The following is a 23,766-nucleotide window of genomic DNA, read 5'->3' as shown; positions in this document are numbered from 1 at the left end:
GGTGGGACTAACATCTGACCCGGGCCAGCAAGATTCCGACAATCCAGCCAGAAGTCCAAACCTCGTGCATTCACCTTAGTCTTAACTAGGGCTGTCAAAATTATCGCTTTAACGCGCGGGAATTAATTTTTAAAATTAATCACGTTAAAATATTTGACGCAATTAACGCACATGTCCCGCTCAGACAGTATTCTGCCTTTTGGTAAGTTTTACAGCAAGGCTTTTTATGCTGCAGCACAACAGCGAACTCTTGTGGTCGCTTTGCGACATGGTTTATTTTTTTCTTGCCAGTTCATATCGCTGCACGACGTCTCGGGCTGAAGCCTACGTTGTAATGTTGTGCTTATATGATCCTTGGACAAGATTTGTCCGTAAGTATGGTTGTTGTAAAGAATGTACATATTATGTTAGTAAGCGAAATGTTCTATTTTTTGTATGAGACGCTTTTTGTTTATGTTTAGTGAACCTGTATAGCGTGCTAAGCTAACGTTGTTGCTAATGCAATGCTTGTGTACTTTTTTTTTTGTAGTTTTATGACGGTCTAAAGAAGACAATGGTTTGAGGCTATTTTATTAATAAATCAGATGAAAAAGGAAGAAGTCTGATTATTAAGGCGTCGTTCACTAGCTGTCTAGCTTTGGAAAAAGTAGACGCTTCGGAGTGAGGACAGCATAGGCAGATTTAAATGACAGTAGAGTGAAATGCCCACTACAGTCCTTATGTACCGTATGTTGAATGTACAGTGGGGAGAACAAGTATTTGATACACTGCCAATGGATTTTCCCATTGGCAGTGTATCAAATACTTGTTCTCCCCACTGTATATATCCATCTTGTGTCTTATCTTTCCATTCCAACAATTTATTTTACAGAATATATATAATTTACTGAAAAATATGGCATATTTTATGGATGGTTTGAATTGCGATTAATTACTATTAATTAATTTTTAAGCTGTAATTAACTCGATTAAAAATTTTAATCGTTTGACAGCCCTAGTCTTAACCCTTTGTACTGTCTCCAATTTGAAAGTTTTAAAAAAGGCTCACTGAAAACAAGCTGACAATTTATTCAGGTCGACAGCGATCAAAACTGCAAGGCGAAACAGAAACACTCAGGCGGGGAGGCAATGTCACCTTTTCACACGTCAACAAAAGGTTCCCGAGAAAAAAATGACAACGCTTAGTTAAACATTCAGTCTTTTGAAGGCTCTCGCTGGGCAGGCCGTGGGCAAGAAGAAGGGTGTGTTTGTTTATCATTATTGTCTGTTTGTGGATTGGACAGGAGGATCTGGGAGTTACTGTTGTCAGGGCAACGAGGGTTGTGGATCTTGCCATCTCAGCGTCAAAGGGGCTCTTGGAGTCCTGTCAGTCGTGTTATCAGTTGGATATCGGGCGTTCACTGTGTTCCTTGTGTTGGGACAGAGCGTCCCGCCATTTGTTCTGCACTGTCCGGGAGAACTGATTGCGTGAGTTGGTGCGTCAGTCTTGCTCAGTCAGTTGCATGACGGACGCGGTTGGCTTCCGTGATAAGAAGGCGTTGTTTATCTCTTATGCCCTATATTCTGCTTGTTGTCCTTAAACTATGGTATAAGTGCTATTTATTTCATATTGGGTGTGTTTGAGTAATACAAAAAGTCAAACAGTAAATACGAGAAACAGTACTATTCCCTGATTGATTATATTAAGTGTGTTAGAGTAATGCAAACAATTAGACGGTGCCTACGAGAAAAGGTACTATCTCCTTCATTACCCAGCACAAAAGCCCAAGACGGGTCGATTTTCTATAAACGATCGATGCAGAGTTCAAAGTGTGTCCGGCTGTAAGTCCTTTGTGACAGTGGAGGGGCTAAGTGGCACCTGCTGCTCGTTAGGGAAATAAACTAGAGTGCCAGAAGTCAAGTCTCCAAACACAAGCAGCTACAATAGAAAAACCCCACCAGAAATAAGCTTGATTTTTTTGCTAATTGTTTTTAATAAAGCAACTGTCGCTAGGATGATTATGAAAGTCTATGGTTTAACTCAGAACAATGGAATGTTAAAACGACAAGATTATTGATTCGCTCGTCTCGCTAAACAATAGCATACGATGGTTAGTAACCGTGTGAGATAGTGTGGCTAAACCCCACCCGAACTCGTTGAGTTCGGTTGGGCGCGAGGGTGGCGTCACGCCAGCAAGTGAAAGCCAAGGTCAATGTTTTACTGTATACAGAGGGGCAAATAAGTATTTAGTCAACCACTAATTGTGCAAGTTCTCCCACTTGAAAATATTAGAGAGGCCTGTAATTGTCAACATGGGTAAACCTCAACATGAGAGACAGAATGTGGAAAAAAAACAGAAAATCACATTGTTTGATTTTAAAGAATTTATTTGCAAATCATGGTGGAAAATAAGTATTTGGTCAATACCAAAAGTTGATCTCAGTACTTTGTTATGTTCCCTTTGTTGGCAATAACGGAGGCCAAACCTTTTCTGTAACTCTTCACAACCTTTTCAAACACTGTTGCTGGTATTTTGGCCCATTCCTCCATGCAGATCTCCTCTAGAGCAGTGATGTTTTGGGGCTGTTGTTGGGCAACACGGACTTTCAACTCCTTCCACTGATTTTCTATGGGGTTGAGCAGGGCCAGCCCAGGCCATTTGGGGCCCCTAAGTAAAATAATGTCAAGGGGCCCATATTTTTTGCCCATCATTTCGTCACAGTGTACTGTGAAACCCATACACGCAATCCAACCTATAGTATATGTCCATATTTTGTATATTAATCAGATTTTGTTGCACTGCATTCTTCAAACTTCTCACCCCAAATGAGTGTCAGTACTTACAATAGATAACGTCAAACCTTTTTCTAAATGAGGAAAGAAAGAAGTTAAGGAAGAACTTTTATTTTTTTTAAAGCTTGCAATCAAGTATCAAAACTCACAAAAGTCAAACATAGCAAACTGTAGTAAACAAAATAGAATATAAATTAAGCAATTGCCAGATTGCCCCCTATCCGGGCCCCCTAGTGGTCAGGGGCCCTAAGCAGCTGCATAGTCTGTGTATAGGCTGGGCCGGCCCTGGGGTTGAGACCTGGAGACTGGCTATGCCACTCCAGGACCTTGAAATGCTTCTTACGATGGCACTCCTTTGTTGCCCTGGCTGTGTGTTTGGGATCATTGTCATGCTGAAAGACCCAGCCACATCTCATCTTCAATGCGCTTCCTGATGGAAGGAGATTTTCACTCAAAATCTCTCGATACATGGCCCCATTCATTCTTTCCTTTTCACAGATGAGTCGTCCTGGTCCCTTTGCAGAAAAACAGCGCCAAAGCATAATGTTTCCACCCCCATGCTTCACAGTGGGTATGGTGTTCTTCAGATGCAATTCAGTATTCTTTCTCCTCCAAACAAGAGAACCTGTGTTTCTACCAAAAAGTTCTATTTTGGTTTCATCTGACCATAACACATTCTCACAGTCCTCTTCTGGATCATCCAAATGCTCTCTAGCGAACCGCAGACGGGCCTGGACGTGTACTTTCTTCAGCAAGGGGACACTTCTGGCAGTGCAGGATTTGAGTCCCTGGCGGCGCATTGTGTTACTGATAGTAGTCTTTGTTACTGTGGTCCCAGCTCTCTGTAGGTCATTCACTAGGTCCCCCTGCGTGGTTTTGGGATTTTTGCTCACTGTTCTTGTTATCATTTTGACGCCACGGGGTGAGATCTTGCATGGAGCCCCAGACTGAGGGAGATTATCAGTGGTCTTGTATGTCTTCCATTTTCTAATAATTGCTCCCACAATTGATTTCTTTACACCAAGCGTTTTACCTATTGCAGCTTCAGTCTTCCCAGCCTGGTGCAGGGCTACAATTTTGTCTCTGGTGTCCTTCGACAGCTCTTTGGTCTTGGCCATAGTGGAGTTTGGAGTGTGACTGACTGAGTTTGTGGACAGGTGTCTTTTATACCAATAATGAGTTAAAACAGGTGCCATTAATACAGTTAACATGTGGAACCTCGTTAGACCTCATTAGAAGAAGTTAGACCTCTTTGACAGCCAGAAATCTTGCTTGTTTGTAGGTGACCAAATACTTATTTTCCACTCTAATTTGGAAATACATTCTTTAAAATTCAAACAATGTGATTTTCTGTTTTTTTTTTTTTTCTCATTCTGTCTCTCATGGTTGAAGTTTACCCATGTTGACAATTACAGGACTCTCTAATCTTTTCAAGTAGGAGAACTTGCACAATTGGTGGTTGACTAAATACTCTCTTTTGTGGCTCTGCCACCTTTGCAGAATTCGCGTGAAAGTTAGTATCGACTCCCTTCTTTATAATGAATGTGGAAAGGGGGAAGTGACGAATTCCGTAAAGCAGTCTGCACATTTGTAGTTTTTTTTTTGTGTGTGTATGTGGCAGGGTTCCATCCACCCTCCTCAACGGTAATTAGTGATGGTGAAAGTGATACAGGCCCCTCAAGCTACAAAAAGAGGTGTCATTCAACGAGTTGTCCGTTGACATTATCACAAATGTTATGAATAAAGATGTCCCGACTGATTGGCATCCCGATCGATCGGGTCTGATCACGTCATTTTCAAAGTATCGGAATCGGCAAAAAAATATCGGACATGCCTTTTTTAATATATATATATACAGTGCCTTGCAAAAGTATTCGGCCCCCTTGAACCTTGCAACCTTTCGCCACATTTCAGGCTTCAAACATAAAGATATAAAATTTTAATTTTTTGTCAAGAATCAACAACAAGTGGGACACAATCGTGAAGTGCAACAAAATTTATTGGATAATTTAAACTTTTTTAACAAATAAAAAACTGAAAAGTGGGGCGTGCAATATTATTCGGCCCCCTTGCGTTAATACTTTGTAGCGTCACCTTTTGCTCCAATTACAGCTGCAAGTCGCTTGGGGTATGTTTCTATCAGTTTTGCACATCGAGAGACTGACATTCTTGCCAATTCTTCCTTGCAAAACAGCTCGAGCTCAGTGAGGTTGGATGGAGAGTGTTTGTGAACAGCAGTCTTCAGCTCTTTCCACAGATTCTCGATTGGATTCAGGTCTGGACTTTGACTTGGCCATTCTAACACCTGGATATGTTTATTTTTGAACCATTCCATTGTAGATTTGGCTTTATGTTTTGGATCATTGTCCTGTTGGAAGATAAATCTCCGTCCCAGTCTCAGGTCTTGTGCAGATACCAACAGGTTTTCTTCCAGAATCTTCCTGTATTTGGCTGCATCCATCTTCCTGTCAATTTTAACCATCTTCCCTGTCCCTGCTGAAGAAAAGCAGGCCCAAACCATGATGCTGCCACCACCATGTTTGACAGTGGGGATGGTATGTTTAGGGTGATGAGCTGTGTTGCTTTTACGCCAAACATATCGTTTTGCATTGTGGCCAAAAAGTTCAATTTTGGTTTCATCTGACCAGAGCACCTTCTTCCACATGTTTGGTGTGTCTCCCAGGTGGCTTGTGGCAAACTTTAAACGAGCCTTTTTATGGATATCTTTGAGAAATGGCTTTCTTCTTGCCACTCTTCCATAAAGGCCAGATTTGTGCAGTGTACGACCGATTGTTGTCCTATGGACAGACTCTCCCACCTCAGCTGTAGATCTCTGCAGTTCATCCAGAGTGATCATGGGCCTCTTGGCTGCATCTCTGATCAGTTTTCTCCTTGTTTGAGAAGAAAGTTTGGAAGGACGGCCGGGTCTTGGTAGATTTGCAGTGGTCTGATGCTCCTTCCATTTCAATATGATGGCTTGCACAGTGCTCCTTGAGATGTTTAAAGCTTGGGAAATCTTTTTGTATCCAAATCCGGCTTTAAACTTCTCAACAACAGTATCTCGGATCTGCCTGGTGTGTTCCTTGGTTTTCATAATGCTCTCTGCACTTTAAACAGAACCCTGAGACTATCACAGAGCAGGTGCATTTATACGGAGACTTGATTACACACAGGTGGATTCTATTTATCATCATCGGTCATTTAGGGCAACACTGGATCATTCAGAGATCCTCACTGAACTTCTGGAGTGAGTTTGCTGCACTGAAAGTAAAGGGGCCGAATAATATTGCACGCCCCACTTTTCAGTTTTTTATTTGTTAAAAAAGTTTAAATTATCCAATAAATGTTGTTCCACTTCATGATTGTGTCCCACTTGTTGTTGATTCTTGACAAAAAAAATCAAATTTCATATCTTTGTTTGAAGCCTGAAATGTGGCGAAAGGTTGCAAGATTCAAGGGGGCCGAATACTTTTGCAAGGCACTGTATATATATATATATATATATATATATATATATATATACACAGTATATACAGTGGAGAGAACAAGTATTTGATCCACTGCCAATGGGTTTTCCCATTGACTGTGTATCAAATACTTGTTCTCCCCACTGTATATATTTTTAATTAAATCGTTTTCTAATTGTATTTAACGTTACAGACAAAATGTCTTACACTCATCCAGAGTTTTTAGTTTTGGCTTAAAGTAGGGCTTTCAAATTTATTGCGTCAACAGCGGTAATAACATTAAAATATTTAACGCAATTAACGTATGCGCTGCACTACCCACTCACGCATTGTCGCGTTCAATCTATAATCGCACCGTATTACGTATACATAGAGCTAAAAGGCAACGTAAAATGAGTAGTGAGAATTTTGGCAGCCTTTGAAGCCTTTTTTTAATTGGCTAAAGCCTTACAATCCCTCTCTCAACAATTAGAAATATCGTGGGAAGCAATGTGGGGAAGAAAGGTAGTAGTTGATCTTTTTCTTAACACCGTAATTTATTTCCCAACGCTGAGAAGATATATCAATTGGTACCATTACGCACAGTCATGGTTGCACTTCCCATCATGCATTTGGGCAGAAGTTAAATGGCTGCAGTATCATTTACTGAAAGCTCATAAAAATCCACTAGATGGCAATATTTAATCACAATATACAAAGTCACATTTATCCTTTCAGAATTACAAGTCTTTCTATCCGTGGATCCCTCTCACAGAAAGAATGTTAATAATGTAAATGCCATCTTGAGGATTTATTGTCATAATACACAAATACAGTACTTATGTACTGTATGTTGAATGTATATATTCGTCTGAGTTTTATTCATTTTTTTCTTAATGCATTGCCAAAATATATATAATCGGGGAAAATTATCGGGAATGATTGGAATTGAATCGGGAGCAAAAAAAAGCAATCGGATCGGGAAATATCGGGATCGGCAGATACTCAAACTAAAATGATCCGGATCGGATCGGGAGCAAAAAAACATGATCGGAACAACCCTAGTTATGAACCTACATAGTGTTGCTTTAAATCTCAACGTCATGGTAAAGTTACACCACATGCGCTAGATTGGACAGCTATTCAAAACCATTTTTTTCCTAAATGCATAAAAGACATTAGTTTTTAGGTTTACGCATGTGTGCCATCCCATGTCAGGTGATAAATTACCAAGGAATGTCAGAGTAAAGTGAGCCAACAGATTTTGTTCATGCTTAAAAACATTACCGAACTTCAGCGCATGCTTGAAAGGGGCTATTGACGGCCAATATTAATGTATGTTGTTATTTCTTTTTTTAAGTAAGTGTATCAAAAAGCGATGGCTTCCAGATCCACACCAAACACAAGATTGTGTCAGAAGTGGGACTCTGCGCCATCATCCCTTGCTCCTTCTCTGCCGCGAACTTCATGACTAATAGCATTGTGTGGTTCAAGTGCGAAGGCAAATGCATCGACAGGAATATCATTTTCCACTCCAAGAACAAGACCAAAATCCAGGAAGATTTTAAGGACCGAGTTCAGATGCTGGCTGTCAACGCGAATCGTTGGGACTGCGGTATCATAATCAATGACTTGACGCTGTCGGACTCAGGATCCTATATGCTTCGAGTGAATGGCCTACTCAACGATAGGAGTGATGGATATAGCTTCAAGGATCGAGTGGTGCTCAATGTAACAGGTATGAATATCCTGTACCTTGGTAAATACAGGACAATTTTTTTTGCTCCATATTGTCGAATCTCGATTATTTTTTAAAACATTACAAACTAAAGAGTAGACCAAGTTCAAGTTGTGGAAGTAGTTTCGTAACTTAAAAATTGAGTAAGTTGAGACACGTTTTCCATGTAAATGCTCTAATCCGTTCAAAGCCCCTCAAAATTCAGACATCAATCTTTTAAAATTCATACAAATGCATCAAAACATTTAACAGATACATGTTACAATTAGATTATAGCACAATAAACATAGAATCACACTTGTACATAATGTAGAAAACTATGGAGGTAGATTTGTGTCTTTATTATTCAATCCCAAAAAAAAGTTGCTTCAATCAAATAAAAAGTTGCTTCAATCAAAATATATATTTTCAATCGAAGAAAAAGTCACTTCAATCCCCCCCCAAAAATGTGTTTGAATGCAAAAATAAAATTGAAACTCAAAAAAATTTATTTGAAAACTATTTTTCTTTGAATGAATTTTTTTAAAAAATTTGAGTCAAGTTTTTTTTTTTGATTGAAACAACATTTTTGATTGAAGTCATGCAATTTTGCGTTTGGACCACATTTTGGCTAGGACATTTGTGTCTTTATTATACAATCAAAAAATAAGTTGCTTCAAACAAAAAAATAGGGCTGTCAAACGATTAAAATTTTTAATTGAGTTAATTACAGCTTAAAAATTAATTAATCGCAATTAATCGCAATTCAAACCACCTATAAAATATGCCATATTTTTCTGTAAATTATATATATATTTTGTAAAATAAATTGTTGGAATGGAAAGATAAGACACAAGATGGATATATACATTCAACATACGGTACATAAGGACTGTAGTGGTCATTTCACTTTACTGTCATTTAAATCTGTCTATGCTGTCCTCACTCCGAAGCGTCTACTTTTTCCAAAGCTAGACAGCTAGTGAACGACGCCTTAATAATCAGACTTCTTCCTTTTTCATCTGATTTATTAATAAAATAGCCTCAAACCATTGTCCTCTTTAGACCGTCGTAAAACTACAAAAAAAAGTACACAAGCATTGCATTAGCAACAACGTTAGCTTAGCACGCAATACAGGTTCACTAAACATAAACAAAAAGCGTCTCATACAAAAAATATAACATTTCGCTTACTAACATAATATGTACATTCTTTACAACAACCATACTTACGGACAAATCTTGTCCAAGGATCATATAAGCACAACATTACAACGTAGGCGTCAGCCCGAGACGTCGTGCAGCCATATTGAACTGGCAAGAAAACAATAAACCATGTCGCAAAGCGACCACAAGAGTTTGCTGTTAGATAGCACAAAAAGCCTTGCTGTAAAACTTACCAAACGGCAGAATACTGTCTGAGCGGGACATGTGCGTTAATTGCGTCAAATATTTTAACGTGATTAATTTAAAAAATTAATTACCGCGCGTTAATGCGATAATTTTGACAGCCCTAAAAAAAAAAAAATATTTTCAAAAGAAAAATCACTTCAATCAAAAATAAAAAATTCAATTGCAGAAAAAAAGGTTTGTATGTGAAAAAATATTTGAGACTCAGAAATTCGCATTTGAACACTTTATTTTTCATTCAAACTGTTTTCTTTGATTGAAGCAATCCTTTTTGTGTTTGAGCCATATTAGGGGTAGGACATTTATGTCTAAATAATTCAATCGCAATTAAAGTTGCTTTAATCAAAAAACTTTTTAATCAAAGAAAAAAAAAATTTGCACAATTTTTTTTAAATTTGAAAATATATATTTTTTATTTGAAATATATATATATATACATATATATACATATATATATATATATATATATATATATATATATATATATATATACATATATATACATATATATATATACATATATATATATATATATATATATATATATATATATATATATATATATATATATATATATATATTTTTTTTATTGAAGTGTCACCTTTTTTGAAAAGCAAAAAGTTTTGAACTTTTTTTTAAGTGGAAAAAGTTTTGAACGCACTTTTTTTTTGAAGTGGAAAAAGTTTTGAAAGCACTTTTTTTCGATTGAAACATTTTGACACAAAGATTCAACTTCAACGCTAGTTCCGATGTGTTTGAGTGGCAGGTGATTCCGCCAATGGCATAAAAGTATGAAGCAAGAATGATGGTCAGCAGGGCTCCATCCAGCCATCGGACTCTGCTGGAGTCCAAGCCGAATATAGGGCACCGGTACAGGGGTGTGACATCCGCATTTGAGTTGATGTTCTTTTCGCCACTAGAGGGCACTCGCGCTCTGTTTCATATTGTTGTTCAGGTCTGAATTGGAGGATTTTTTTGGTCATTATTTTGGCCTAATATGGTCATGTAACAGGTTAGAATAATAATATAGTATAGTAATAATAACAACAGTTCATATCAATAAAATTGTGCTGAGGAAAAAAATATACCATGATTAAAAAAAACAAACATTGTAAGCAGTTACTCACAATGTTACTCATTACTTGAGTATTATTTTCAGCGAACACTTTTTGTTTTTTACTTGTACTTGACTCATTTTTTGATTGCTACTTTTACTTGAGTTATATTATTTAGAAGCAACGCTACTCTTACTGGGAATTTTCTTGCAACTCTACCCACCTCTGGTCAAGTCATCAGCCAATCAAATGTGCGTTTGAGGGGGAATAGTGGACCATTCAGCAAATGAAAAGGGATAAATGTAACTCTGAACATACAGTAATGAAAATAATTCACTCACTAATGGTAGGTTGGTAAAAGTTGGTGGGGACAATTTAAGCCTCCTGAAAAGTTGGTAGTGTTATGTCCCTACCGTCCCTATACAAACCTATGCCCTTGTGTGTCTGACTTGTATCACGTTTACATTATACACACACTCTCTTTCTCAACACAGAGTTACAACTTACCAGAGAGGAAAAAATACCATGTTCTACCACTGCTAGACACACTAAACACGCTTGAGTTAACACTCGTAGCTGGTGGGGAACGGTCATGCATGGACTTCATAATGGTATTGACGGGTCATGCAATGTGCCTCACATTCAAGTATGGGGCCACCCACATCAAGAGGAGCTATTCACAAACACACGCACGCAGCCATCAAATGCCGGATTTCTGTTGAAAAAGTACGAAAGCTGTACCGCGTACAAACAGATTGACTCAAGGTAATTATATTATTTTTTGTATCACGCATGCATTTTGAAACATTGTGAAAAAAATCAATGAGAGGAATTAGCCGCTACTGCATTGGCATTATAGTTCGCAATATTTACGTAAAATAAATGCGAACTGCACATTTTTTTTTTTTTTGCTTTTAACCAAGAATCGAGACTGTTTTACGTCCATATCTATAAAGAATTCGGGGATTTTAGTATTTATTCACAAGAATTTTCACTGGAAAAGCTCTGTTTACATCAGGCGGACGCTAGCTACATTTACTAACAGACTAGCATAGTACTTCGACATATTTACATAAAAAAATGCTAACTTTACGTTTTTTTTGCTTTTAACCAAGAATCGAGACTGTTTTACGTCCATATCTATAAATAATTCGTGCATTTTAGCATTTATTCACAAGACTTTTTGCCGGAAAAGCTCTGTTTACATAAGGCGGCCGTTAGCTACATTCACTAACAGACTAGCATTGTACTTCGACATATTTACGTAAAATAAATGCTTTACAGCGCAGTTTTTTTTGAGGGTTTTAACAAAGAATCAAGACTGTTTTACATCCATATCTATGAAGAATTTGGGGATTTAAGAATTTATTCACAAGAATTTTCACCGTAAAATCTGTTTACATAAGGCGGCCACCTGCTACATTTACTAACAGACTAGCATAGTACTTCGACATATTTACATTAAAAAATGCTAATTGCACGTTTGTTTTGCTTTTAACCAAGAATCGAGACTATTTTACGTCCATACCTATACAGAATTTCGGGATTTAAGCATTTATTCACAAGAATTTTTCCCGGAAAAGCTCTGTTTACAAAAGGCGGCCGCTAGCTATATGTACATTCACTAACAGACTAGCATTGTAGTTCGATATATTTAAGTAAAATAAAAGCTAATTGCAGGGTATTTTCGCTTTTAAACATGAATCGAGACTGTATTACGTCCACATCTATGAAGAATTTGGGGATTTAAGGATTTATTCACAAGAATTTTCACCGGAAAATCTCTGTTTACATAAGGCGACCACTAGCTACATTTACTAACAGACTAGCATAGTACTTCGATATATTTACGTTAAATAAAAGCTAATTGCAGGTTTTTTTTTTTTTTGCTTTTAACCAAGAATCGAGACTGTTTTACGTCCATATCTATGAAGAATTTGGGGACTTAAGCATTAATTCACAAAAATTTTTACCGGAAAAGCTCTGTTTATATAAAGCGGCCGCAAGCTACATTCACTAACAGACTAGCGTTGTACTTCGATATATTTATGTAAAATAAAAGCTAATTGCAGGTTGTTGTTTTTTTGCTTTTAACCAAGAATTAAGACTGTTTTACGTCCATATCTATGAAGAATTTGGGGACTTAAGCATTAATTCAGAAAAATCTTCACAGGAAAAGCTCTGTTTACATAAGGCGGCCGCTAGCTACATTTACTAACAAACTAGCATTGTACTTCGACATATTTACGTAAAATAAATGCTAACTGCATGTTTTTTTTTGCTTCTACCCAAGAATTGAGACTGTTTTACGTCCATATCTATGAAGAATTTGGGGATGTAAGCATTAATTCACAAAAATCTTCATGGGAAAAGCTCTGTTTACATAAGGCGGCCGCTAGCTACATTTACTAACAAACTAGCATTGTACTTCGACATATTTACGTAAAATAAATGCTAACTGCATGTTTTTTTTCTTCTAACGCACAATCGAGAATGTTTTACCTCCATATCTATAAGGAATTCAGGGATTTAAGCATTTATTCACATGAATTTTCTACGAAAAAAGCTCTTTGTCTATGATTCCACTCGGTCAGCTTTGACAGCCTTGCCAACAATGCAGGCCCCCTATTTATCGGTCCCTCGCCCCGTGTCCCGTCAAAACATTATGAAGTCTATGGTTCATGACAGAGTTTACTAATCTTCGATGGGGGAAAAAAAGTTCCGGAGTTTCACCTCCTCCAGCCATCATGTAGAACAGCTGACTCACTGACACACAGCAACACCCGTTGGGGGAGAATTGATCCTTACAGCTGCAAGTGAGGGATTTCTCCATGCATTTTTTGGGACATAAAAAATAGCTAATACCTTAGGGACGGTATGACGAAAAAATTTTGCGGTTTTGAAATCTTGACGTTTTCATACCACGGTACACCTTGAAACCGGTAATCGGCTCTTTTTGTGACATTTTCTTTTTTTATGTCTTCTTGTCAGCTCTCAGCCAGAAACCCATTATGATGGTCCAAACACTGAGCGACGGTCAAGAGGCCACCCTCACCTGCAAGACTCCGGCCGTCTGCTTTAGCAAAGCCACTAACATCAGCTGGGCGTGGAAAGGAATTGGAGATGACTACTCACACGCTGTCATTCCTAATATAACGTCCATGACGAATTCCAGCTCATCTTTGACCTTCAACGCTTCAGCTGAACATCACAGGCGTGAAATCACATGCAAGGTCTCGTACTTGAGAAGCAAGGTGTCTACGGAGACAACAGTAACGCTGAACGTAACCTGTGAGTAGCACCCCCTGTCAAAATTGTGGTGTGTGCAATGCATTGTGGGACTTGCATGTCATGTTTCTCCAGGTGAATACAATGTAATGTTTTAACATTTACACAGTCACCAGTAGATGGAGCCATTCAACCCCAAATAATTTAAAGGACTGCTGTCCAAAACAACCATGTTAAAATGAGTATAGACCCTACTCACCTACGTCACAAAATGGGCGTGTCGCTGCTTCCGGCCACCATATTGTACCTCTTTTTCAGACTTATTCTCATTGAGTTCAATTAGTCGAGCTAGTTATAGAGCAATTCATGGAAGCCCCGGTGTTATCTGACGCTGTAAACTCATTGGATCCGTTGCATAAAAGGCGTTACGTGGAAAAGCTTCAGTTTATCCATTCGCCAGATCCGTATTTGATGCCTAAATCGATGTTTTTCGACCCGCTGGCTTCGCCTGACATCTAATACCCACACAAAATCAGCCTATTCTCACGAAAGTTTGAAAAACTTTAAGAGCTTGGAGGCTTATAAATGCTACGTTGCTGGTTAGGTGAAACACGTCCTCGTACACGAAAATTCGGCAGGAATCTTGTGCTCGGAAGGTGAGTTACGAAATTTTCAATTCAAAATCTTTTGTTCTTGCTAACATCCACTGTCAAGTCTAATGTATTTCATGTCATTTGTCAATGGAGCTAGGGTTTTTAATGATTATATGGTTTAGCGATAGCACTAACTACATACATACGTGTATGTTGTCGACGATTAGCCTAGCAATGATCTTAATTGTGGTTGTCAGCCCAAAACCCTCTAAATATATATTAAATGCATCTTACCAGATATAAAATGACTACTACATAATCTGTGGTAGTCGTTTGGAGCCCAGTTTCTCGTCGAATTGCAGCAGTCAATCGCGGCCTCCTCTTCGTGTCTCTCGGAATACGGTAAAAATTCAAGTCTCTCCGTCTATCTTCTCTGTTTTTGCAACCGACCGCCACACACGACTTCACCATTTTGAGTATTAATGTTGACGAGCAGTAAAACGTGCAATAATAGGAAGAATTTACGAAGCGCTAATGCATTTCTATGGCGAGTATGCGGACATCATGGCGCGGGGGCGTGGCTGTGATGTCACGTGAGTAGGGTCTATAGAGTCTACCCACGTACCACGTGTTCGCTGTAGGGTTCCGCCCACTTGTCCGTCAAAACGACTCTGTATTAGCATTGTTTTCAATTGATGGCGCAATTTAAAATGCATTTCATGGAAGACCCGGTGCTTTCTGATGCCGCAAACTCACTGGATCTGTTACATAAAAGGCGTTATGAGGAAAAGCTTCGTTCTATACAGTCGCCAGGTCCATATTTGATGCCCAAATCGATGTTTTTCGACCCACTGTCTTCGCCCTGTCTGCCTGACATCTGCTACGCTGATATTTAAAATGATCTTGTCCACACAAAATCAGCCTATTCTCACGAAAAACTTCAAGAGCTTGGACGCTTATAAATACTTCGTTGCTGGTTGGGTGAAACAGGTCCTCGTTTGGCAGGAATCTATCTTGTGCTTGGAAAGGTGAGTTACGAAATTTTCAATTCGAATTCTTTTGTTATTGCTAACATCCACTGTCAAGTCTAATGTATTTCATGTCGTTTGTCAATGGAGTTAAGGCTTTTAATGTTTATATGGTTTAGCGATAGCACTCACGACCAGTGTTGTTAATAACGGCGTTACAATATAACGGCGTTACTAACGGCGTTATTTTTTTCAGTAGTGGGTAATCTAATTAATTACTTTTCTCATCTTGGCAACGCCGTTACCGTTACTAAGGACGGAAAGGCATGCGTTACTATGCGTTACTATATTGGTCGAAAAGTCTGAGGGAGACGGACTCACCGAGACGACAGAGCAGAGCAGGAGCGGGGAGGAGGCAAGAAAGTTGTGACGCCGAGCAAACGCGATGCTAGGTAGCTCCAATAATACATGTTGTAGCCGATAGCCGACAAACTACGCCCGCATGTTATGGTAGATATGGTAGACATGGTAGATATCACATGCACTGTACATAGATATAACTAGATGCAAAATGACAGACATGGCACTAAATGCATTAGTAGACAGCCGCCATCTTAAAGCAGTAGGCTTTTTAGGACGGCTCTGTTGTAGAGAACCTTCCTAGCGAACCTAAGTAACTTTTTATCTAAAATACTTCTAAATTGGCAAAATCTTGACTTGAATCTATCTTTAAATGATGAAACAGTTTTAAAACTTTCATTTGTCGAAAGTAGAGAGAAGGGAACTAATGCAATAATGGGAGCAATTTTAACAACTTTTAACAGTTGATTCAGGGTAAAGGGTAAATAAGGGTAAAGAATTGGGCTCGGGCCAATTGTACCAAAAACCTCCACAAAAAACACATAGTGTGGCCAATGTTTTTTTAAAATTTTTTTATTTTATTTTATTTTTTTGAGGGAAAAAAAAAAAAAGAAGTAATTATTACCAATTACTTTGCCAAGTAACTAATTACTCTTACATTCAGGTAATTGAGTTACAAACGCAATTACTTTTTGGGAGAAGTAATTTGTAACTATAATTAATTACTTTTTTTCAGTAAGATTAACAACACTGCTCACGACATACATACGTGTATGTTGTCGGCGATTAGCCTAGCAATGATCTTAATTGTGGTTATTTGTCAGCCCCGTAGACGAGGCCAGTTTCTTTTACTTGGTACCAGCTAAATATTATTCAAAAAATAACGATGGTGGAAGAAAGGGAAGTCACAAACATCTTGAATTTGAAACTATGTCGTACTACGTCGTATGTTGTCGGCGATTAGCCTAGCAATGATCTTAATTGTGGTTGTCAGGCCAAAACCCTCTAAATATATCTTAAATGCATCTTACCGGATATAAAATGACTACTACATAGTCTGTGGTGATTTTTTTGGTGTCCAGTTTCACGTCGAATTGCAGCCGTCCATTTCGCTCTTCTATTTGGATCCCTCGGAATACGGTAAAATTTCAAGTCTCTCCTTCCATCTTCTCTGTTAGTGCAACCAACAGCCACACACGCCTTCACCATTTTGATTATTAATGTTAAGGAGCAGAAAAACACGCCGTAAATAGGAGAAATGTACGTAGCCGTAATAGGTTAACACTATGTTTTGACGGACAAGTGGGCGGAACCCTACAGCGAACACGTGGTACGTGGGCAGACTCTATAGGTAGTCGTAGGCGGAGTTTGACTTTTGGGGCAGGGGGAGCACAACTTGTTGATGAAACCGAAACGCAGTTTCAGCAATAAAATTAGTTTCAGCCGGGGCCGGATGTATGGGGGGGCCAGGGTGGGCACGGCCCACCCAGACGTGAGTCGTGCCCACCCAATCAAAATGACGGTGTTCTGTTATGTATAAAAGATTGATGGGTTTTGTGATTGAATACCTGAGTTTCTTTTACATCTTATTAGCATCATCTAGTGGACGCCTTAATTTACTGCATCTAATGCGCACTTTATTTGAATGAAACTGCAACACGGAAGGGACGTTGTTCAGTAGAGAATCAGACGACGACGGCCGCAGTCAGTTCGCACCGTCTCTGTGACCACTTTGCCTCGAATTTGAAGTTGCATCGCCGGTATTTATTGTTTAAATGTGTTTAAAAACGTAAATATGTGAACTGTGTGTACTTCAGTGCAAAAAAAGTGAGACAGATTCACTTAGCATGAAACTTGTGATATGCTAATTACCCACAAGTTAGAGGGTCGGCAAAATTTGCTAAAGATAGTGGAGTACATATGCGATTTCATATATCGTGCATATTTTGTGTTGAGGTGGTTGCAGTTCAACGTTGCATTCGTAGGAAGAATTGATGGAGAATAAGTTGTCTTTTAGCCAAAACTTGGCGTGTTCCACTGACATGCGGATACATCCTCTCTCATAGCTGTTTTCACAAGCAATCCCACAATTCTTTATGAGGTAGTTGTAGATGTTTCCGAACTCCACTGCAGACAATTCCTTTGGATTGTTTATCCAGCTATCAGCTGTGACTTTGTATGGGCAGATTTGCAGGCCAATACACGCAAATTTTAAGTAGTATTGCCTCCTCGCGTCTGTCGGCAGTGACTCGTGGTAATAATAAGTCATGTTTAAGACGTTTTTATGAAAAAAGATGCAAAACACAGCTGAAAATTATGAATTTTAGACAGCGTTTCTCTACGGCTGTTTACCTGTGCGTGCCCCCATCTCAAAATGGCGACACGTTGCCATGCGAGATGACGTCATCATAGCATCATGCCGACTGCGAAAATAAGTAGATAGATGAAGAAAAATAAATAAATAAAAATGCAGCCTCAACGGGACACAAGCGGGTGTCCTACTTGCGCCGGTCCCAAACCCAGAGAAATGCAGAGGGTAAAAAAAAAAAAGCCTGCATTGTGGGTGCCCCCTCAAGTTTTCTTAGTGCCCACTCTGGTGGGTCAACCTAGATCCGGGCCTGGTTTCAGCAATAAAATTAACTTCCAAAAATAATTATAATAGTAAGTTGAAAATAAGCATATTTGTTTCCCATCATTTTTCAGGGGAATTTTATAACAGGCTGCTTAGGACAGCTATACTTTTCGCCAAAATTGTCATCCATTGCATATGGTACGCCTGCCGGTGTTAAATTTTGCACCCCATCAGAAATGGCAACTTTTTTTTAAAAAAATGGCCGCGAATACAGCGGTTACGGAGTAAACACTACACACTATTTTTAAATAAAGGAATATTAACTTATGTTTCATTTCATTTCATTCGTTTATTTCAGGCCATGATTCCTTGTCAAGACAAAAATATACAGCTCATATAATCATGTAACAAAAAAGAGCAGCAAAGCTGAGTAACATTACAACATCAACTACATGCCTGAAAAGGAGTGGGAAGAAGAAAATTTATTTAATCCCACCCCTATTCTCATCTAATTAAGAACAAAAAATTCTTGCTACTTCCTTCCAAAAATTTAGGCAACCAAAAAATCAGTCCAAACAGTTTTGCACATATACATTTACATACACATATACATTTGTCCCTTGTGAAGAAGTTACCACAGGTAACACACAAACCAAAAACAATTTCATACCAACATGGTAAATGAAAGTAAAACCATACCAACAATGGTAAAGGCCACACACACAGGACAACAAAATTATAAATGGCAACAATAACTATACCAACAACCGTCACGGACAATATACCAGCAATGGTGAGAAACAACCAATTTATTGGTGTAATTAAGACCTTATCTCAGTATACTGTGACCAGATCATGAATTTGTATAACCTTTTAAATCTGTAGATAGTTCGGCATTGCTTGTGTTGCATTCCCAGATTATTCCAAAGATTCACTCCACACAGACACACAAAAACTTTTACGAGTTGTTCGAATTTTTGGTATTAAGAAGTCTCCATATCCTCTTAAAGCTACCAAACATCATAGCTTTGGTTTTACTTAAATTTAATGATAATTTATTTATATCCATCCATTTTTTAATTTTAATTAGCTCCTCATTCACGACCTTTACCAACTCATTATAATTATTACTACTATAGAATAGATTGGTGTCATCTGCAAAAAGAATAAGTTTTAGAGCTTGAGATACATTAAAAATATCATTTATATATAGATTAAACAGTTTTGGCCCCAACACTGACCCCTGAGGAACACCACAAGCAATACCAAGTAGTTTTGATGTATACTGTCCCATTTTGACATACTGCACCCATTTGCTTAAATAATATTTTAACCAATTCCCTGCAACCCCACAAATTCCATATTTTTCCAGTTTATGAATCAGAATTTGGTGATTGATTGTATCAAATGCTTTTTTTTTAGATCACAAAAAATGCCAATTGCATATTTTTTCTGATCTAACGCATTAGTGATTTCTTCAGTTGCTTCAATCATAGCCATTGAGGTTGTTCTTCCAGTTCTAAAACCATACTGGCCTTCATTTATTATTTTATGTTTCTCCCGAAATTTTTCTAGTCGAGAATTAAATTTTTTTTCAAGAATTTTAGAAAAATTGGGGCAACAGAGAAATTGGTCTGTAATTGTTAAAACTGTATTTATCACCACTTTTAAATAGTGGTATTACTTTTGCAGTTTTCATTTGTTAAGGGAAAACACCCAGTTTGAAATGATAAGTTGAAGATATAAGTTAATGGTTTTGCAATGTTAAAGATGACTCCCTTAACCAATGTCATGTCAAGGTCATGGCAATCGGTAGATCGCTTACTTTTACACTTGAGGACAGTATTAATCACTTCCTGCTCGTTTGTTGCTGAGAGGAAGAGTGAGTGTGGATTTGGTTCAATTCTAACACATCCTTCGCCATTTCCATGGTCCGGAATGTCAAAAGCCAACTCCTATTGTTCATATTATGTTGTTTGCCATTTTTGCCCATAAAATAATCCGGATATGACAATTGACATTTCTTAATTAAATTATTGATTGTTTGATCGTGGACGGACATGTAGAAAAGTTCTCCTCAGACACATTCTGCCATGTTAGCTACACACAACAACTGCACGCCACTCTATCCCTGTTTATGTATTCGCCGTTTAGTTAAGCATTAATTTACGCCACATTCTTGTTGAACATGTATGTTTACAATGTTATCCAGTTTACAATCCAATTGAATGTAAAAGAGGGCTTATTCACCGCCACAACATCTTTGGGAGCAAAATATTATAAGGGTGCAAAATTTGTTGTACAGTTAGCGTCTTTAGTGGTGCAAATTGAAACTCCGTTCACTATTTTGGCTTGGCTCTCTGGCTTTTCATGGTCCGAATTTTTAATCCTTGGTTCTTCATCAGTCATTGTTGTCACTTTTTAATGCTTAGGTTTGAAAAAAATTCATATATCCATCTTGCCTCTTCATTCCTCTGGTGGTTTTGGCTAAGCAAAGCAAATGACCGTCTAAGCCGGTTCTAGTTGTGTTACTTTGTGGGTTTCTTGAATAAGACAACTTACTGAAAGTCTTTAGTCACAGAACAGAAGAGAGGCATCATCAACATTAACTGTCCACTTGCGGGCAGCTGTCTCGAGCTCGCTGTGCATCTCTGACTTCCGTGTGCTTTGGCGAGCAGACATTGTTAATCGAGCACGCAGCTATGATTTGCTCATATCATTACAATGGTCACATGATATGATAATTTTGACCCATTATAATTTTTTTTTTTGTTCATTTCATTCATTTTTGGTGTTTGCTTTATTACTAAACAACTTTTTTAGACAATATTTTACCGGAACATTCTCAATTCTAAAATCATATATAGGTAAGTCAATTACATGTAATGACACTTTTCTGCCACCGGGGGGGCCTGGCCACTCCGTAAAATCAGCATATGCAGTAGGAGCGGGAACCTCAGGGCACCTCACGATACGATACGATTCGCGATACAAGGCTCACGATAACGATTATATCACGATACAGCGATTATCGATATATTGGTCAGAAATTGGATACATGACATTCTACGATACAACTGTTGAAACGGGAAAAAAAAAAAAAGATATTTGAAAATAGAAAAAATACTGTTTAAGTCATTTATTAAACAGTGACACCTTTTCTGTGCAACATCGCTGTAAAATATAAATCTACTGCAAATTGTGCCCCTGCACATATAGAAGAAACCAACCACGACCACTGATAGCGCTTGGAGAGATCATGATGAATGGCACCCTTAATTTCTTTAAAGTTTTAAATCTTTAAAAAAATAAATAAATAAAAAGTGCCGTAGGTGTCAGCAGTTGAGCTTGGAGTGGGGCAATGATAAAATTGGTGGGTCTTTTCTTCGTATATGAACTTTGTTGCTTGGTTTGAGCTCTTCCGCTATCTGCTTCAGCATTTAAGATGTCAGACTTGCTCAGTCACAGTCTTCCTCACCTTAAAAAAAACAAAATAAAACAAAAAATATTAGCTACTTCATAGCGTTTGAGTTGAAATCCTGATATTTTTTTTTTGTGTTGGAAGTATTGAATTAAAAAAAATATTAATTGAATGTATAGAAATTAAAAATTCAATAATTACCTATTTTTAATATGTAGGCTACATCAATAATTACATATTTTTAATATGTAGGCTAGATTAATTATCATGCACATCACTTTATATATCTTGGAACCTATTCAAACCATTTTTATAGCTTATTGTATCAAAATGACAGTAATAACAGTTTGTGTAGTAAACTAGATGGAAATTGGTTCTCAAATAAATCGGTAAATTCATGTGGGCTTGTTCGATATTCATTTTCATCCAGTTTAGGGTCCTGGTTTATTTTATATCATTCAACACCAAATGTCATCAAAATAATACATGTAAATTAAAAAGTCCATTATATTGCAAAACTTTCTTACCTCAAGTGATGAAAGCGCAGCTCACAAACTCCAGTGTCCACTACGTCACCAGCTCCCATTGAAACTTATTTTTCTTAGACAATTCTTGCATACAGCAAAGTCCTTGTTCACCTTACTTCCTTTCTTGTTGGTGTAAAATCTAAAGTGTGTCCCCATTTGTGATTTGAAGCAATATTTTTCTTATTTTTTCCTCCACCGTTCTCACGGAGCTTTTTTATTTTTTCAACCCACTTGGAGCTTCCTCTCTTCTTCTCTAGACAACTTGTGCGCACTTTACCCTCACTGCCACTCCCAAGCGCCCCTAGTGGACCGCCAAGGAATTGCTCAACAAACATTGAGCAGTTTACAACATCCATACTCCATTGTATGGCCAATATGTTAAATAAAAGTATCGATTCTTGGCGGGAGCATATCGATAACCCATCGGGTTGCAAAATATCGCGATATATCGCTGTATCGAGATATTGTCACACTCTTAATATGAAGGTAGTCCCTGGGTTACGACGGACCCGACTTACGAGATTTTGACTTTTTTTTTTTTTTAAATGTTGACTTTTGTTCTGTAATGCATGCTTTTATTTTTGCGCAGGAAGCGTAGAACAGGAAGCGAGCGCATGTACAGATGCGCCCCCCCCACACACACACATACACACAGAGCAGCCAGAGGTGACAGCCTGCGCACACATTTGTTGCTTGTGAAGCATCCATAAGCATCGGCTGAATATAACCTCTTTTGTACCATTTATTGTGCGTTTTCAATTGTGGTCGAATACTTGGGGCGAGTTTATGTGATTGTTATTGATGATGTGCGGACGTTAACGGATACATGCTAATCGTTTGTTATTGCTGTATCTGCAGCTAGTTATAAATGCAAATTTGAATTGCTGTCATTAAAGATGATACTGATTTAATTTGTTTATTTTCATTTCGTTCTGCAAGTGTTGATGTCACGAGTAGCTGGATAAAACGTCAGCAAACCACATGGACGTCTGACATCATCATTTCGGAGCTTAGCTCACTATCAAGCTAAGACTTAGCTCCAACATCTTGGCGAGGACAGTACAATGACGTATAATGCATGTTTTTTGAATATTTTTTTTTTTAATTTAAAGGGCATTTTGAGGTATTTAAAGGATTAATTCATACATCGCCGGAGCAGGAACGGAACTCGTTCGTACACCGGGGACTCCCTGTATTATTATCATCATTATTAGAACTTGTTTTTTGTCAGTTTTAAACTTGTAATATTAATACATTATACATCTTATTCCTCGAAGTCTTGCCCATTTAATGAAGTAAGTAGTTCTCGGTGGCTCAGAAAGGTACTATTAAACAATCTTTGCAGAAGAAAAAGAATATGTGAAAATTCTTATATTATTTGGATAAATGTGTTTAACCCTTTCATGGACACACTATTTTTTGTGTGTGTTTTTAAACCTTATAGGGTTACAGCATCATCCAGGGCAGGCCCTGGGCGTAGGCAAGCCTAGGGCGTCATCTAGTGGTGGAATTGCTTTTGAGGGGGGGGGGGGGGGGGTACACTGAAAAAGAATTTCTCACGCTGCGCTTCCAGAACGTTTTGTAACGTATTAGCCACCTGTTATTTTGGAGCATACCTGTATGTGAGGCAAGGAGAAACAGTCTACAGTTTTAAAGTTTGTTACCAGATCCAACTAATGATAAAGGACAAATAATG

General features: G+C 38.1%; 1 protein-coding gene across 1 annotated transcript in view; it reads left to right on the top strand.

The window, feature by feature from the left end:
- The window catches only part of LOC130915338 (sialic acid-binding Ig-like lectin 14), a 47,930-nt gene that overhangs the window by 517 nt on the left and 23,647 nt on the right, over window positions 1-23,766 (top strand). Inside the window, exons 2-3 of the mRNA XM_057835298.1 lie at window positions 7,580-7,957; window positions 13,393-13,692. Coding sequence (XP_057691281.1) covers window positions 7,580-7,957; window positions 13,393-13,692 — 678 coding nt within the window. The remainder of the gene's footprint in view (window positions 1-7,579; window positions 7,958-13,392; window positions 13,693-23,766) is intronic.

The sequence above is a fragment of the Corythoichthys intestinalis genome, chromosome 4 (genome assembly GCF_030265065.1).
Source record: "Corythoichthys intestinalis isolate RoL2023-P3 chromosome 4, ASM3026506v1, whole genome shotgun sequence".
Lineage (NCBI taxonomy): Eukaryota > Metazoa > Chordata > Actinopteri > Syngnathiformes > Syngnathidae > Corythoichthys > Corythoichthys intestinalis.
Note: the sequence above shows the minus strand (reverse complement) of the source record. Positions and strands in the feature narration are given on the sequence as shown.